Source organism: Chenopodium album, chromosome 2, assembly GCF_948465745.1.
Source record: "Chenopodium album chromosome 2, dcCheAlbu1.1, whole genome shotgun sequence".
NCBI classification, from domain to species: domain Eukaryota; kingdom Viridiplantae; phylum Streptophyta; class Magnoliopsida; order Caryophyllales; family Amaranthaceae; genus Chenopodium; species Chenopodium album.
The window spans coordinates 77,997,766-78,013,936 of NC_137835.1; the positions used below are offsets into that span (position 1 = coordinate 77,997,766).

The 16,171-nt window shown below is 35.4% G+C and overlaps 1 protein-coding gene and 3 pseudogenes across 2 annotated transcripts; 2 read left to right on the top strand and 2 right to left on the bottom strand.

Moving 5' to 3' along the window:
- The first annotated feature begins 1,967 nt into the window (after nucleotides 1-1,967).
- On the top strand, nucleotides 1,968-3,631 carry LOC145576351 (putative xyloglucan 6-xylosyltransferase 5 pseudogene; annotated as a pseudogene).
- Nucleotides 3,632-4,631: 1,000 nt separating this feature from the next.
- On the top strand, nucleotides 4,632-9,008 carry LOC145588673 (uncharacterized). Of its 2 annotated transcripts, none has more exons than XM_081645289.1 (2): nucleotides 4,632-5,433; nucleotides 8,627-9,008. In XM_081645289.1, the coding sequence occupies exons 1-2, from the start codon at nucleotides 4,864-4,866 to the stop codon at nucleotides 8,711-8,713; spliced, it is 657 nt and encodes a 218-aa protein (XP_081501415.1). In that variant the 5' UTR covers nucleotides 4,632-4,863; the 3' UTR covers nucleotides 8,714-9,008. The 2 variants fall into 2 exon arrangements, with proteins under 2 accessions (XP_081501415.1, XP_081501421.1); XM_081645295.1 differs by having other exon boundaries at nucleotides 8,630-9,008.
- A 936-nt stretch (nucleotides 9,009-9,944) lies between these two features.
- Nucleotides 9,945-11,562, bottom strand: LOC145588686 (putative xyloglucan 6-xylosyltransferase 5 pseudogene; annotated as a pseudogene).
- Nucleotides 11,563-12,282: 720 nt separating this feature from the next.
- Nucleotides 12,283-13,911, bottom strand: LOC145588694 (putative UDP-rhamnose:rhamnosyltransferase 1 pseudogene; annotated as a pseudogene).
- Between the last annotated feature and the right edge of the window lie 2,260 nt (nucleotides 13,912-16,171).

The following is a 16,171-nucleotide window of genomic DNA, read 5'->3' on the forward strand; positions in this document are numbered from 1 at the left end:
AATAGGTAAGAAATTTAGTAGGTTGGAAGGATGGGAGGAGAATATGAGAGACATAAAGTTAATGGAGAGGGGTTGAGTGTAAAAATTTATTCATTTTAATCAAAAATATGTTTTTATAACTATCCTAAAAAAGAATACGTTCTTAAGAAAGTCTATGTGCCACATAGACCCTTTTACTTGTGCCACATCAGCTACTCAACCTCTTATTATGCCACTAGGGCTGTGCACGGTGCGGTTTGAGATCCAAACCGCACCAAACCGCAAAATTGCGGTTTGTGATTTTTTCAAACCGCACCAAACCGCAATTCTATACAAACCGCACCGCAAAATACGGTTTGGTGCGGTGCGGTTTGCGGTTTTTCCATAATTGTTTTACCTCAAAAATAATGATTATTTGCTAATCTTTTATTATGAAATTTTTACTTGGAAACTGTACAGCTATGCAAATAATTCAATAAAGAAGTAGTGCTTTAGTTCAATGTTAATAGTGACCCAGTAACATGCCAAGGCAAACATGGAGCAAAATCATTAAGTAAACCACAACCACTCCATTACAACTCCAAAGCACAAGAAACGGAGAGTAATAAAAAAGGAAAACTTTGGTTTTCTTAATAATGACCCACACAATTCAGTACATATAAATACAATATAAGAGTCTTCTTTCCATATAAGAGTCTTTGCATTAAATTGCGGTTTGCGGTGCGGTTTGGTTTGAAATTTTTTTGAAACCGCAAAACCGCGGTTTGGTCAAATTTAAAAACCGCACCATAATTTCCAAACCGCACCAAACCGCAAAATTGTGGTTTGGTGCGGTCTAGACCGAACTCTGCACAGCCCTATATGTCGCATCGTCACTCAATCAACCTAAAATATAAGGAGTAGGAAAGATGGTTAACAAGTCAATTAGCAACTATATTATAAATATGAAAATAAAGGTGTATAATTGCAAATCCCAAGTACTAATAAAAAAAGGGAAAAAAAATACCAAAAAGATTAAATACATATAATCATAAGGTTTAATTAAACTAGTATAGCAACCCGGTACAACTCTCAAAACACTCATTAGATTTTTTATATTAAAAAAAAAAAACTATGTGTCACGTCTATCTTTCTTACAATAGTATCATGCCACATCACTACTTAATAGCCCATGCCAACGTTACATGTGTTCCTTCTTGCATTAGTATAGTAACTAGATTAATCTCATGCGTTGTACAGTTTAAATAGATTTTATTTGTTTAAAATAGTTGTCAATATTCTTTATTCGAAATAGTGTAATCATATCTTATTTACTTCATATTAATTTTGAAAGAAGTACTGTAATTGTTTAGTTTTAGAACTTAGGAGAAAAAAAAATTAGAGAAAAAAATGATGATGTCAAAAATAGCTTTAGCGGGAAAAATTTTTATAAGAAATTGACAAGTATCCTCTAATGATGTCAGTATGTTTTATTTGAGTAATAGTTAATAGACATTGTGCCACATCACCACTCAATATCTCATGTCAATGTTAACTAAAAATATATAGAAAGAGGTTTGAACTCTTAATCTCATGCCAACGTTTCACGTGTACCCTATATGAAAAACATTACTGATTATTCAAAAATAAGTACTAATCTTGACTTTTTTCAGCTTACCTTGATGAAGTGTTCACCTTCACCCCCATGTTTTTGCATGTGGTACTTCTGCCTCCCAAATTTCAATATGCTCAAGATCTTTTTCGGCATTTTATTTATTTATTAATTGAACACGAATCTTATGTTAAGATATTTCTTGTTTACTTCATTTAATAGTCTTTGTTAATAACTATTTTATTGAATAATTGTACCAATTTTGTTTTATATTAATGAGCACGCATAAACTAGGCACCCACTCCACTTTTATCTCACTTTCTTCTCAAACTTCAAATTAAAGAGACAATCTTTCATAGTTTCTGTTCATTTTTTGATTCATTATTTCAATTGTTAGATGGGTTATGTGACCACTTCAAATAGCATAAAGATCATCATATTATGTAGTTTTGTTGTCATCATTGTGCTTAGGGGCACTATTGGAATTGGAAGCCTCGATCGATCTTCAGCTAAAATTGGAAATCAAGCTCTCAATAACGTGACGAATCAGGTACTTGTTGAACTTCAATCGGACAAGAATATATCCGACCCTAATAGTCCGATTAAGCTATCTATTGACCCCAATGTGACCTACACGCTTGATTCCAATAGTTTAGATAACACACCGGTCAACCCCAATGTAACCTATACATCTGACTTTAATAGTACAGATGAGCCACCCTTTGACCCTAATGTGATTTATACATCCGACTCCAATAGTCTAGAAAAGCCACCTATTAACCCCAACATGACATATACATCCGACTCTAATAATCCAGACAAACCATCCATTGACCCCAATGTGACCTACACATTGGGGCCAAAGATAACCGATTGGGATTCCCAGCGCCAAAAATGGATTGAGCAAAACCCGGACTTTCCCAACATTGTTAATGGGAAAGCCCGAGTTTTGCTTGTGACAGGTTCATCCCCTGACCCTTGTGAAACCCCATTTGGGGATCATTATTTGGTAAAGGGGATCAAGAACAAGATTGACTATTGTAGGTTACATGGTATTGAAATAGTGTACAATATGGTTTACCTAGATGAAGAAATGACAGGATTTTGGTCAAAATTACCCTTAATTAGAAAGTTGATGCTTTCTCACATAGAAGTAGAGTGGTTTTGGTGGTTAGATAGTGATGCACTTTTCACTGATATGGTGTTTGAAATCCCATTACAAAAATACAAAGATCATAACCTTGTAATTCACGGGTACCCGAGTTTGTTAGAGGAGAAATCATGGATTTCACTAAACACCGGAAGTTTTCTCCTAAGAAATTGTCAATGGTCATTAGACTTGCTAGATGCTTGGGCACCTATGGGTCCTAAGGGCGCGGTGAGGGATGAGGCAGGGAAGCTCCTAGCCGCGAATTTAAAAGGAAGGCCTGTTTTCGAGGCAGATGATCAATCCGCATTGATATACTTGTTGATTAACCAAAAGGAGAAATGGATGGAGAAGGTGTACATAGAAAACTCTTACTATTTGCATGGTTTTTGGTTAGGTTTAGTAGACACATATGAAGAATTGGAGGAAAAATATCATCCTGGATTAGGGGATGAAAGGTGGCCTTTTGTGACACATTTTGTGGGTTGTAAGCCTTGTAATAGTTTTCGTGATTACCCGTTTGAGAAATGCTTCAAGAGTATGGAGAGAGCATTTAATTTCGCCGATGATCAAGTTCTTAAGCTATATGGACTAAGGCATGGGAGTTTGTTGAATCCTAATGTTAAGAGAATTAGAAATGAAAGTGATAATCCTCTTAAGTTTGTGGATGAACTTGATATTCGAAGGCACAAAGTCATTGATTCATCAAAGAGTTAGTAACAACAGGATTTGATTTAAGTTATTGTAAGGTATGGTTGATGGCAGAGGAATATTTTTTGGTTTGGTCATTCATAGTACTAGTTGTATATTTATTCTTTAATCTTTATATACTACATTCATGTGTTTGTTACGAATGTACAGTAAGTCAGTAAATGACTTCTTGTCTTTGTAAAACAATTAATTATACACATTATGCTCCATTGAAGAAGTTATTTGCTAGTACTCCTTATTATGTTGAGGATAATCGGTCTTTTACTATCAATGCTATTATAATTTATATGTAGCCATGTAGGGATCGGTTTTTATCATTACACCTATTATTTAGTGAAGTTTATTCGATTTTTCTTATGGGCAAAAGAGAAATTTACCACTACGTAGTAACCAAATACAGAGTAAATATATTTCACATAATAATCATGCGTGCCTTATTCAAATACGGAGTATAATTTAATATGAAGTATATATAATTCAAAAACAATACTTATGAGCTCGGCTTATGTGTTGTAACATCTCTTTAATTCATAACTCTATTTGTTTTTATTTAACTTATGTGTTCAAAAATGGTGAATCTTAGAGTTTTCGAGCCAATCTTATATGTATTAGGCTCAACTTGACTTATTGAGTCTTGGTAATTTGAACTCAAATACAACTTACTTGAGTAGATCTTTGGTACTTTGGTAGAGCCAAGTTTGATTAGCTTGCACCATGTTAGCTTGGTCTATGAGTAGGAGTTCTCTTTCGATTGTAGGGTAACATTTGAAAATATTTTCGTACTACTTTGTGAACAAGAATTTCTCTTATCCTTTCTTTCTTCATCAATCTCAAAGGCTTAGGTTGAGTTGACTCGTAAGGGATGATGAATGTTAGGGGTACACTTGGTGTACTTAAAAATCTTGTACACCAAGCTCCCTATTGGTTGAAAGAAAATCTTATTTTGAATTGGGCCATCCTTCTTTTCCTTTCATGCTTATCTTGGCTGAATTGGCAATAATTTATTGGTGGTGTACAAGAGAATTTTGTAGTGTAACCCTACCCTTTCCTGATGATAAACTAAAACTTGTTTCCTCACCTTTCAAAAATTATATCCATCTATAAGAGTGGAATAAAATGTTTAATATTTTTGTTAATGTTTACTTTAATGCTAATCACTCTACATACTTTTCATTCGTTAAACTTTTCATGATACTCTTTATTACGAAATATCACTTTAAAAATATAATTATCCAGCACTTTTACTCATCATTAACAAAATTATCGCCAATTTATTACCACATACCAAACCGGCCATCGAACATTTCTCCCTCAATCTTTACCTCTCCACCCTTAATCCCCCTACTTCAAATTAGGATCATGACCCATTTGTGTGGTTTGACTATCACTTGTATAGTGATTACAGAAGAGAGAGAATAAACACAAATTATACAACATGGATGACCCCGAAGAAGAAGCCACAAATCGATTCAAATTCAACGACTGGGACTCACTCCCTTCCACCCACAACCACCGCAACAACCACCACCATTCCTCCTCGCACCACCCACTTCCTCTTCGAACCACCCATTACCGCCACCACCACAACAACCACCATCATCTTTCCGTCTTCCCGCCGATTAACCATGAAGGTCTTCCAGTCCCACCACCACCACCGCCGCCACCTCCGCCGCACGCGCCGCTTACTCTCTCAACTTTCACTTCCGACTCTGATTCTCCCTCCCCTTCTTCTCCTCCTCCCCCGCCAAAACCCAGGAATTCTTTGTTGATTAATAAATGGGTTGATTTTGTTATTCATATGTGGAATTCTAAGCTTCGGTCTTGTCTTGGGATTGTTTGCTCTCGTGGGTTTTTTTCCTTGGTTTTTCCGGCGGCTTCTACGGTCTGGGTTTTGGGTTTTTTGTGGTTTTGGGTTCGGCGGCGGAGGTGGCGGAAGCGGTTAAGGAGGGATGGTGGGAAGGAGAGTGTTGAGCATTTGAAGGTCTTGATTAAGGAAAAAGATGAGGTGGGTGTTTTGGTTTTTGATTTTTCATTGATTTGTTTGATTTTGGAATGCTTGTTATGTGTTTGTTGAAATGCCTCTGTCAATTTTGTATGATATTGAGTGCTGCATTTGCTTATTTATTACTGTATTTTTTGGAATTGCTCTACTTTCCATGAAGTGTAGGATGGAATTTTGAAAAAATGATTGAATTTTTCACAATGTACTATTCCTACTCTACTTGTTGCAATTCAGCTCAACATGTAGATATCACATTATGTATGATACAATGGAGCCGAACTTGTAAACATTGTTAAATCATAAAGAGTTTCGCCCTCTCGCCTAAGGAGAAGAGGGGGGGGGGGGGGATGGATGATAAGGGGTGTAAGGAGTGTGTTGTGTTGGCATTTCGGATTACCGAGTTGTAATTGTGTGCTTATATACTAGTGTATGTGTTCATCTTGTTGGATTTCATTCTTTTTTACTTGAATGTGCCTAATCAGAATTCATTGGAATCCTTTAACTGAATTTCAGAATTGATCTGAATTACCTGAATTTAATTATTAGCTGTTTAATTGAACTTAATAGCTCTTGTGGCAGTTTTATAAACTTATTTGGACTTATTGGCCCCTATCTGAATGTATTTTACTGAAACTTATCTGTTAAGGGGGAGATTGGCAAAACCTTACATTCTGAGATTGGCAGTTTCATTTGCAACCAAACTAAATCCAAGAAGATCATTAGATCTTAATTCAAATTAAGGATAAGGAGACCATAAGTTTAGCTAAGGAAAAAGTTAAATCTAGTTAAGGATGGCAAGCTTAGAATAGGGGAAGGTGAATATAACAAAGCTTTAGTCTAAGAAGTTATGCAGGTTCTATAAAAATAAATTAAGGAAGTCATGTATATTTCTGCATTCTGGCAGGTGATCTGGTGGCATATTAGTGCATCTTTATAAACATTTTCACTTAGGTTAGCTGATTATTATGAAGAAGGGGGGGAAGGGATTTGGTAATTGTATGCTGCTGTAAATTGGGTGTGAATAAATTGCTGATCAGTATCAGTCATAAGGCCTTTTTGTGTACAGAGCTGCTTGCCAATTTGCAGGTATAAAAATAAGCCCCTTCTACTTGATTATGCTGGCAAGATTTATGGCTAGTATTGTGTCAAGGATGATATTTTGCATAACTTCAGTTCTAGAATCTGACATGAAAGAATGGTCAGAGTTCAACTTTATACAAGTTTTCATGCAATGCTTCACAACTTAGGTGAAATACTCGGTATATTCTAGACAAGTCTTTATATTTGGAGGCAATGGACATGTAGTTTTACTTTCAGGGTTTAGGATTATATTGGTGAAATAAGAAGAAAAAAGACCTAGCTTCAGGAATCAGGATTAGCTCTGAACGTATCCATATCTTTAAGTACTCCTAAACCCTAATGACAAATTGACAAGTATAATTTTGAAAAAATGGATTCTGGCTTAGTTGTGATTGCTTATTGAGTCACACGATTTCTGTAATAGCTATTGTTAGTTTGCTACAATGAACTTGTTATTATGAGATATCTCTGCGGGCTACATTTGAACATGCTACGCTATAGCATAATGCTACAGATACAACATTGTAGTCAACCTATGTATGAAACACTTCAGTAATAGGGTGGCTGTTTATTGCTTTTAGTGTTAGAGGCAGCCATGAATTGTTCCATTCCTTATGAGCCTGAAAAAAAAAAATTAATTTAGCCATTCTTTCATGCTGTAAATTGTTCCTGTGGTTTTGATGACTCTAGTGGCCATTTATTCCAGAATTCTTGTGTGCCTTTTAAAATATGATTGAGCAGGCTCTGTCTTGGATGAAGTAAAGTGGATTTGGCTGTTCATGCCTAGAATTTATTCTTTAAGGCAAAATGCTATCATCTCAGATGGGTCATAAATCGCATGCTTGGATGATTTTTTATTATTATTTTTTTTCTGAGGTCACTCTTTGTGTAAAGCAAAGCATCAACATGTGTTTCCCGTGTTGTTCACTTGCTTGTAGAACTTATTTGAAAGCCTAGCTGGTAGAGATTAACTTCATATGAAACTCTGACATCATGTGATCTCTTAGTTGTACAATGTAGGACTTTCAGACGAGGACTTTTATTTTTATTTAATGAGAATTAATTTATAATTTTTAAGTTTATAAGAAGTCCTGTTGGGGCTCTTTTTCAAAGGAATTTTATTGGCGATGGATTTTGGTCACCATTTGCAAACTGGTCAACTTAAACTTTCTCATGAAGATTACAAAAGGCGCAGAGTCTATTCCTTATATGCTCCTTGGTTGAAAAGTTCATTTACAGTCAACACAATTATTGTTACTCCCTTCTATATATATTAGGCATTAGCTTGAAATTAAGGGGAAAAGGAACACTATCTAATATATTTCCTTAAACTAGCTCCTTTTGTTATTTGCACTTACCTCTACTCTAAGTTTTAAATTAAAAATGTATGGCAATAGACTATTGAAAGTTGTTATGGGACATCCTGAAATGGAAAAGCTCAGTATTCTACTGCATAATTGAGTCATTTAAGGTAAACAGATCTGTGTTTTTGTATTTTGTGGAATTGATAAGTTTGATGGTTTTTGGCGATGTCTAAATAATGAACCTTAAATTGTTCCTATGAACAATTGCAAAAAACACGGTCTTTATATTTTAGACTTGAATTATCCAGGGCAAATGCCGTCTTTGTTATTTACAACTCTTTACAGTGGGTTTTACCCTTGTTTTCTATGCTTCTTTTTTCTTGGTTTATGATGCAATTAGTGCCCTCTTAGTTTATTATGGAAGTTTTTTACTGAGTAACGGTGTGTTCCTCTTTTATTCTTCTACTGTCTTATCGCGTGCTTCGCTAACTGCATTTTACTGACTGTAAAAAGTCCTATCCTTTTTGTGTGGAATATATCAATTTAGAGGAAAGGCACAAAGTATGCATCAATTGTTAAACCGGTCAATATAAGTAATATTCTTTGTGCACCGTGGTATGCCTTGGACCTGAAATCTGATTTTGTTCCACAACTCAATGAATTATGCAAATAAGAGACTTATACTCCCATGCCTGCATGTTTTTAATCTATGTTTACAGTATTCCTATCGTGAAATAGATTGATACAGTTATCAGTCATTTTGTTTTGTTGATTTTAAATTGTGCTAAAAGTGTTATGCATTTCTTATGCAGAAGATTATTCAGCTCTTAGAGCAGATTGCTCTTATGAATAAGGTATTGCTAGCACGTTACAAAATTCCTGTTATAAGATCTAGCTGATTGAGAATATACCGATGGCTGTGTTTAGGAATGTGGCTGGCTCATCGGAACCGTCAATCAGGTGTGCAACTGTGTTATATGTATTTATATTTATTTATTGTATATCTTATCCATAAAGTACAGACTACAGATTGGCCTAGTACATCATTAGGCTAATATGTATATAAGTTTTGTTTAGCAGTTTAGTTTGAAGTTCTTAATGTGCCTATGCTTGTAAATGGTATTACCATTATTATTTATTGTAGTGTTTCCTTTTACTTTCTTCATTGTAATCAATCTTAGCTCAATTCTTTTATGTTGATGGATTTTGGAGTCAGAGACTTGTAGTTTTGATGGAGCTACCGCTTTTGGCTACTATCTGGCTGTTCTTTGGCATAATTTAACCGATCACATTACTGTTATTAGTTGCCTAACATCCAAGAAGAGACATCGGCCGCCTTATACTTGGTAGTTGCCGAACAACTGCTACCTGCTTTTGCAATGGAATCTGATTTGAACTTGTTAGTAGATCACTGCCCTTTATTACCTTGATTGATGCCTACTTCCTTCGTTCTTTTTTACTTGACCCGCCTTTGACTTTTATACTATTTACCCCCCTTCTTTGTCTGTTTTTTGTGAATAATATAAAAGGAAAAATATATTCACGTAGGATCTTTTTAAATTTGTATCAATAAGTAATATCATAATATATAACTTTTTTAATTGTTACCTATGGAGGATTATAGTTGTTGATCGTTAAAGTTTTATGTTGGGAATTGTAATAAAAGAAACAGGTTAAGTAAAAAAGAACGGAGGAAGTATTATCCAAAACAACCTTCCTTTGTTGCCTACATTCGGAAAGTTGCATACAACATTACAGCTGAGTCAGATTAATCTTGTCAGGAGATTTTCCGTACTTGCATCAGACAAGTTTCTTTACAGTAGTTGACAGTTTAGCTAAATTGTGATTATTAATGACCAAAATGATGCAATTTGTCTGGTGGTTGAAGTTGGCAATCGTGCTTGTACAGGAATGTCACTATTTATCCACATACTTTGTTTATTTCAGAATTTACATCAAACAACCATGTTTGAATTGGCATTTTTATATGCACGAAATTGCACGTATTGGAGTCCAGTAGTTGACAAATTATTTTTACATTTTGAATGATACTCCGTATTATGGGCCATTGTTTCTAGACATGAAAAAGAGTGCTTCTTTAGCAACATAGATCCATTGCATAATTTTCGAATCCTTCATTGACGTATATTGATTGTAATTTGTAAGTATACATGAAACATTAGTACTCCGTATAAAACTATGGACAATTAAGAAACTAGACCAAAAATTTCCTGTTTAACTAAACCTTACAATTTAAAAATTCCATTGAAATGACGTTCATCAGCCAAAATTTGGTGTTCATTAGCCAAAAATGGTAATACTAACTCTTTCATGAACCAATGACGATATGTCTTCGGATATCAAGTTCATCCACAACCTTGAGAGGCTTATCTGTTTCGTTTCTCAATCTTTTGATGTTAGGACTCAATAAGCCCCTATGCCTGAACCCATAGAGCTTAAGAACTTGATTGTCGGCGAAGTTGAATGCCCTTTCCATGCTCTTCAAGCATTTCTCAGCTGGATAATCCCCGTAGCTACCACAAGGCTTGCACCCGACAAAATGAGTCACAAATGGCCATCTCTCATCCCCTAACCCAGGATGGTGCTTCTCAGCCATTTCTTCATATTTGTCCACTAAACCCAACCAAAATCCATGCAAGTAGTAAGAATTCTCAACAAACACCTTAGACATCCACTTCTCTTTTTGGGAAATCAACAAGTATATCAATGCGGATTGATCATCCGCCTCAAAAGCTGGTCTTCCCTTCAAATTTGCTGTTAGGAGCTTCCCGGCATCATCCCTTACCACGCCTTTAGGACCCATAGGTGCCCAAACATCAAGCAAGTCCAGAGACCATTGACAATTGCGTAGCAGAAAGCTTCCGGTGTTGAGTGCAATCCATGATTTCTGCTCGAATAACAAATCAGGGTACCCATGGATCACAAGGTTATGATCTTTGTACTTCTCTAATGGAATCTCAAACACCATATCGGTGAAAAGTGCATCACTGTCCAACCACCAAATCCACTCTACCTCAGGGTGAGAAAGCATAAGCTTCCTAATCAACGGCAATTTCGCCCAATACCCTGCCATCTCCCTATCTAGATGAGCCATGTTATACATAATCTCAATTCCATGCAATCTACAATAATCAATCTTATTCTTCACCCCCTTTAACAAGTAGTGATCCCCAATGGAGTTATCACATGGATTAGGAGGTGAACCTGTCACAAGCAAAATCCGGCCTTTCCCACCTACAACACTGGGAAAATCCGGATTCTGCTTAAGCCAATTCCTACGCTGGACATCCCAAGTGTCAATCCTCGGCCCCAATGTGTAGGTCACGTTGGGGTTGTAGGGTGGCTCGTCTTGACCATCAGGGTCAGACGAGTCCTTCCCTGAACGGATTTCAGCAAGTATCCTATTAGTCTCCTCAATGAGGGCTCGGTCTTTTTTGGCTTCAGATGAGGAACCAATGAGATCACCAACTCCAATAGTGCCTCTAAGCACAAGGATGGTTATGAGCCCACATAAGACGGTGATCTTTATGTTATTGACAGTCTTCAGCGTCTGTTGTCGTCCTCGCAGGAACCCTGGACTCGGTTTCCCGTTCTCTGTGTCTGCATGACCCATTCAACAGAATGATACAATACACTTAACTGAATGAATAAATGGATGGTTGAATAAATTTCTTTTCAACCCTCTTCTCTCTCTTTTGAACTTGTTGCAATACTTATGAAAAACTAAGGTTTGATGATTATTAATAGGGGTTTTGTACAGCACTTATTTAATGGAATAAATCGATATTTAATTTTATTTCATTTCTTTGTGCTGGCTTTGACGAGTAGGGGGTATGTATCAAATGTTTGATTTTTCAATTGATTGTATCCATACTTAATTTGTTGATTGTGTTTTCTATTTATGGAATCTTATGATATAAGTTGTAAGAAAGTGGACTACCAATATCAATTCTCATTTGAGCATGATTATACAGGTAGTATATAGTCCGTCGCATGAAATATGCGATTATTTAGCTAGTCTTTTTCTAAGAGAGTTGATTTCTATGATGTTGTCTTGTCTCATTTTTCTGCTGGGTAGTTGCATTCAGAATCCTTGTCAACTTCATTCATATTGACTTTTTGCTGTCATAAAACTCCGTAGCAGTATAGAAATGGAACCAAACATTAACTCATCATGTACTTTCGATATCTAGATGGTTATATTATATGCCACTTTTGGTCAATCTTTGTAGTAAGAGAATTAGCATCAGGTAAAAAAAAAAAAAAAAAAAAATACTCGTACACATAAAGATGGTTATGTAGGTTGCACGGACACTTCATATAGATAGTATATTTTGCGCGTATATGTTTGACAGGTATTGTCTGATGACATCGTCTGAGACATCTTAATCATGTCAAATGACATATTCCTTTCATATGGATCCTGCATACTGATAGGATAATAGGACTATAGGAGTATAAGATATGTTGGGGAAAGTTTACAGACATTATAAGAACTTCAGAATACACTGTAAATAAACAAACCAACATTACTAGAATACAATTTAGGTAATTTTATTGTTGCTATTGAACTAGACAATAGCAATTTATACACTAAATTTGGTCATTATTCAACCAAATTGTCACTTTGTTGCCTTATTTTAGGTTTATGGCTGCAAAGATACTCAGAAAATTCATCAACATACTGTCCGTTCACACTTTTGTCAACGAAAATGATACTCAGTTTCTCTGCTTCATCTTTAAACATCTTACCAGTTTCATCTTGGAGCACCAGTGTAAGTGATTCCGCGACTGTGCTTCTGGTTAATGATCCGTCTTCTGCATTTCTTGGTATCTCAATCCCAACCTTTTTATCCTGGCTCATGAATCTAGCAATCAACCCATGATCAATAGCTAATGGTAGCATTACTAGTGGCTTTCCGAATTGAAGTGCTTCTACGATCGAGCTCCACCCACAATGCGTTAAGAACCCTCCTACAGACTCGTGACTGAGTATCCTAAGTTGAGGTGCCCACTTAGTCCAAACCATCCCTTGGCCTCGTGTTCGTTCCTCAAACCCCTCAGGCAGCTTCAGTATTGACACTTCTGATCTCCTAAACGCCCAGAAGAATGACAATCCGGATTGCTCTAACCCGAGTGCCAGCTCCATGAGTTGGTCTTGATTCGGTTCAAACTCACTGCCAAAGGCTACATACACAACTGATCCCTTTCTTTGTTTGTTCAACCAGCTGTTGATCAACTTCCATGAATCATCATCATCTCCTAGACCCTGATCTTCCAAAGAAGGCGGTAGCAACCCCAAAGGAAGCACAGTTTTTTCATTAAGAACTTCAGCAAGCTGAAGATACTCTGCCTCCAGCTCTCTGCAGCTGCGAACAACAATCAAATCGCAGCCACTTATAGAACACTTGACTCGAAAGCCATCAGAAACACCAGAAGATGTTATGTTTCTTGCAGTATGTGTGATGTTTCTTGACTCATGTTGAAGAAAATAGACAGAGCTCTTAGGAAATGGAATCCAAGGGGGAGGACAACAGGGGTCGGTCCAAGTACCCGAACCGGCTTCCATCAACTTCGTAGGAAAAGCTGAAAGTGTCCTTGCTGCTGTTATGTTGAAGTACACCTTACAAATACCGAGTTTATCAGCAATAGGAGGTATCCAGTAGCAACAGAAGTCGTAAATGATCCAATCCAAACAACAAGAAGATTGTAATAAAAACTCGGTCATGGGTTGTTGTAGACCATCAAAGGCCTTCTTAAGGAGATCAGTTCCAATTTCAAAGCCAACGTCGGAAGTAGCCTCAGCACCGGGTGGTAGGTTGTCAACTCGAGGCAACGGAAGAGGGACTAGAGTGATCAAAGAGGCTAACCTTTCAGGGATTTTTGGAAGGCGTTCGAGGTTTCGAGGGGTTGAAACAAAGAAAATGTGGTGTCCCTTAGTAGCTAAGTGCTTGGAAAGGTCTAGGAAAGGTATAATGTGACCAAATGCTAGCCATGGAAACATAACTATGTTGAGCTTTTTGTTGTCTTCCATTGATGTTTTTCTTGTGAAATTTTGTGTTCAATAATGTTTAAATTAAGCCTATTTAATTTAGAATTGCTGATTTTGTGGCTATTTTATTTGACGGCGAGAAACACATGGTTAGTAGTTACTAGTTAGAGAGTAGAGACGTATCCAACCGAACGGAATATCAAGGTTGAAGGAAGTTGTTTGAAATTTATTGAAATAGAGGTCCACTAGATTGTTTGAATTGAAGTTGGAAAAAAAAAAAAAAAAAAAATCTTGCTAGAATAATTTATTGATGATTAGATTGATTACTCAAAAAGACAATAATTTGTTATTTACGATAACATTAGTGAAATACTAGCTACTTATATGTATAAAGGCAATAGCTAACGAGCGTCCGGAATATTAGATTAGAAAAATAAAAGTAGAAATATTAAAGTAAAATTAATATTTAAACTACGGACCGATGAGTGATTTTGTTTGCTAACTTCATAAGAGCAATTTATTAATTTATTATGGAGTAATCGCGTCGGGGGATCAAGACTTGGTTCGTTACGTTTGAGGCGAGCTCAAAAGATGTTCATGCCGTTTTATTGGAAAATCTAAATGGGGTTGCTTAGCCAAGATTTATGTTGGGCTGGGAGGTTTTAATAATGGAGTGTAGGCCCTTATGGCTTTAGCTTTCCTAGTTCTTTAATTTGCTGTACTCTTTGTTATGTTTTCTTTTCTTTTGCTTGTCTTTGTCTTTGGGTGTGTTTGTTTGTTGATTTGAGGCTTCGCCCCTCTCTTCCACCAAAAAATAAAATTAGTTAATGGTAGATTTTTTTTTTTTTTTTAAAGACAGTTAATGGTAGATTGGTAGGGTGTTTGTTAGCAAGATTCATGTATATTGTATAATATACTATCTTCGTTTTTCAAGTCTTACTCACTTTTTATTTTCTAAGTTCTATTCACTTTTACTTTATTCCTTTTATGAAAACTTTTTATTTATTTTTTTCATCTACAACCCCACTTTGTGAAACCTAATTTCATTTAATAAATCTCTTGCTCTCAATCTCTCTCATCTTTACAATTCTCATTTTACTAGCTATAGAAACTGAGTAACACTTAGCAAAGTGAAGATAGTAGCAAAGTAATAAAAAAAGGGATTGATTTAAAGACAAAATTAATGTTGATTACTTACTTTAGCTGTGAATATATTAAATTTGTAAGGGAAGATAATGTCCTAAACCAAGTAGTGTTTGATGTAGTTGCATGATCAATGATGTTTCACCTTTTGGGTATGTTTTTATACATCCATGCGGCTTAATGTTTTATACTACACACTCTGTACATATTTTCTTAAGAAGCATGAACCTCTTTTAATATACCATATTTTTTCACAAATAATTAGCCAACCCATATCCAAGTTCTTAGAAATGTAGGGGAAGGAATAAATAAGGAAATCCCCTCCCAAGAATGAACGGTATTTAGTAGAAATTGAGTGCATGTATAAGATAATTAAAAAAACAAATAATACGTTTTATGTGCGGTTGGCCACATTATGTGACCGTTTGAAAAAAAAAAAAACAAAGTAATCATATTACATAGATCTAGTAATCACTGTAAAAATGTACATGTAATTTTGATCGAGTAATCCGATTGAATATAAATGGTTGTTGGACTTGTTTTTTTTTTTTTTTTTTTTTCCTACCTTATAAAAAGTAGAAAATAACTCTTAAGAATAGTGATGATAGAAAAAAAAAATGTATTAAATATGGAGAGAATTTAAGAGGAAAAATATAACTAAGCGGTTATTGCTTTAGTAATAGATATAGATATTAGATGGTCGTAGAACATTGAACTTACATTATTAAGTTTTTAGCTACAACGAACATTTCACATATTATTACTCCGTATGACCAAGCTCACAAAAAATTCGTTTGAAGAAAAATAAGTTAAGTATTATTGAATCATGCAAATCAATTAAGAGTTCTAAACTAGCTTAAGATATGAAGAGATGCAAATCAATTAAATATTATTTAATAATTATTTTGAAATAACACTGTCAAACTTTTGTGGTTTTTTTTTTTTTTATATTTCTACAAAACCACTATATAGGCACATAAACCAAACAGTACATATTAAAACTACCGGATTTACCACCCAAACCAAAGCTGTAACTACGCGCTAATACAACTTCTATGCAAAAACTAACTCTTTCGCGCGCGTAGGATACTCAAGTAAAAAAAAAAAAAAAAAAAAAAAAAGGAGAGATTACTTTTATTTTTACTTCTCAATATTCATTTTGAGAAATTACTTCCCCAGTTCCCCTACCATAATTACAGAG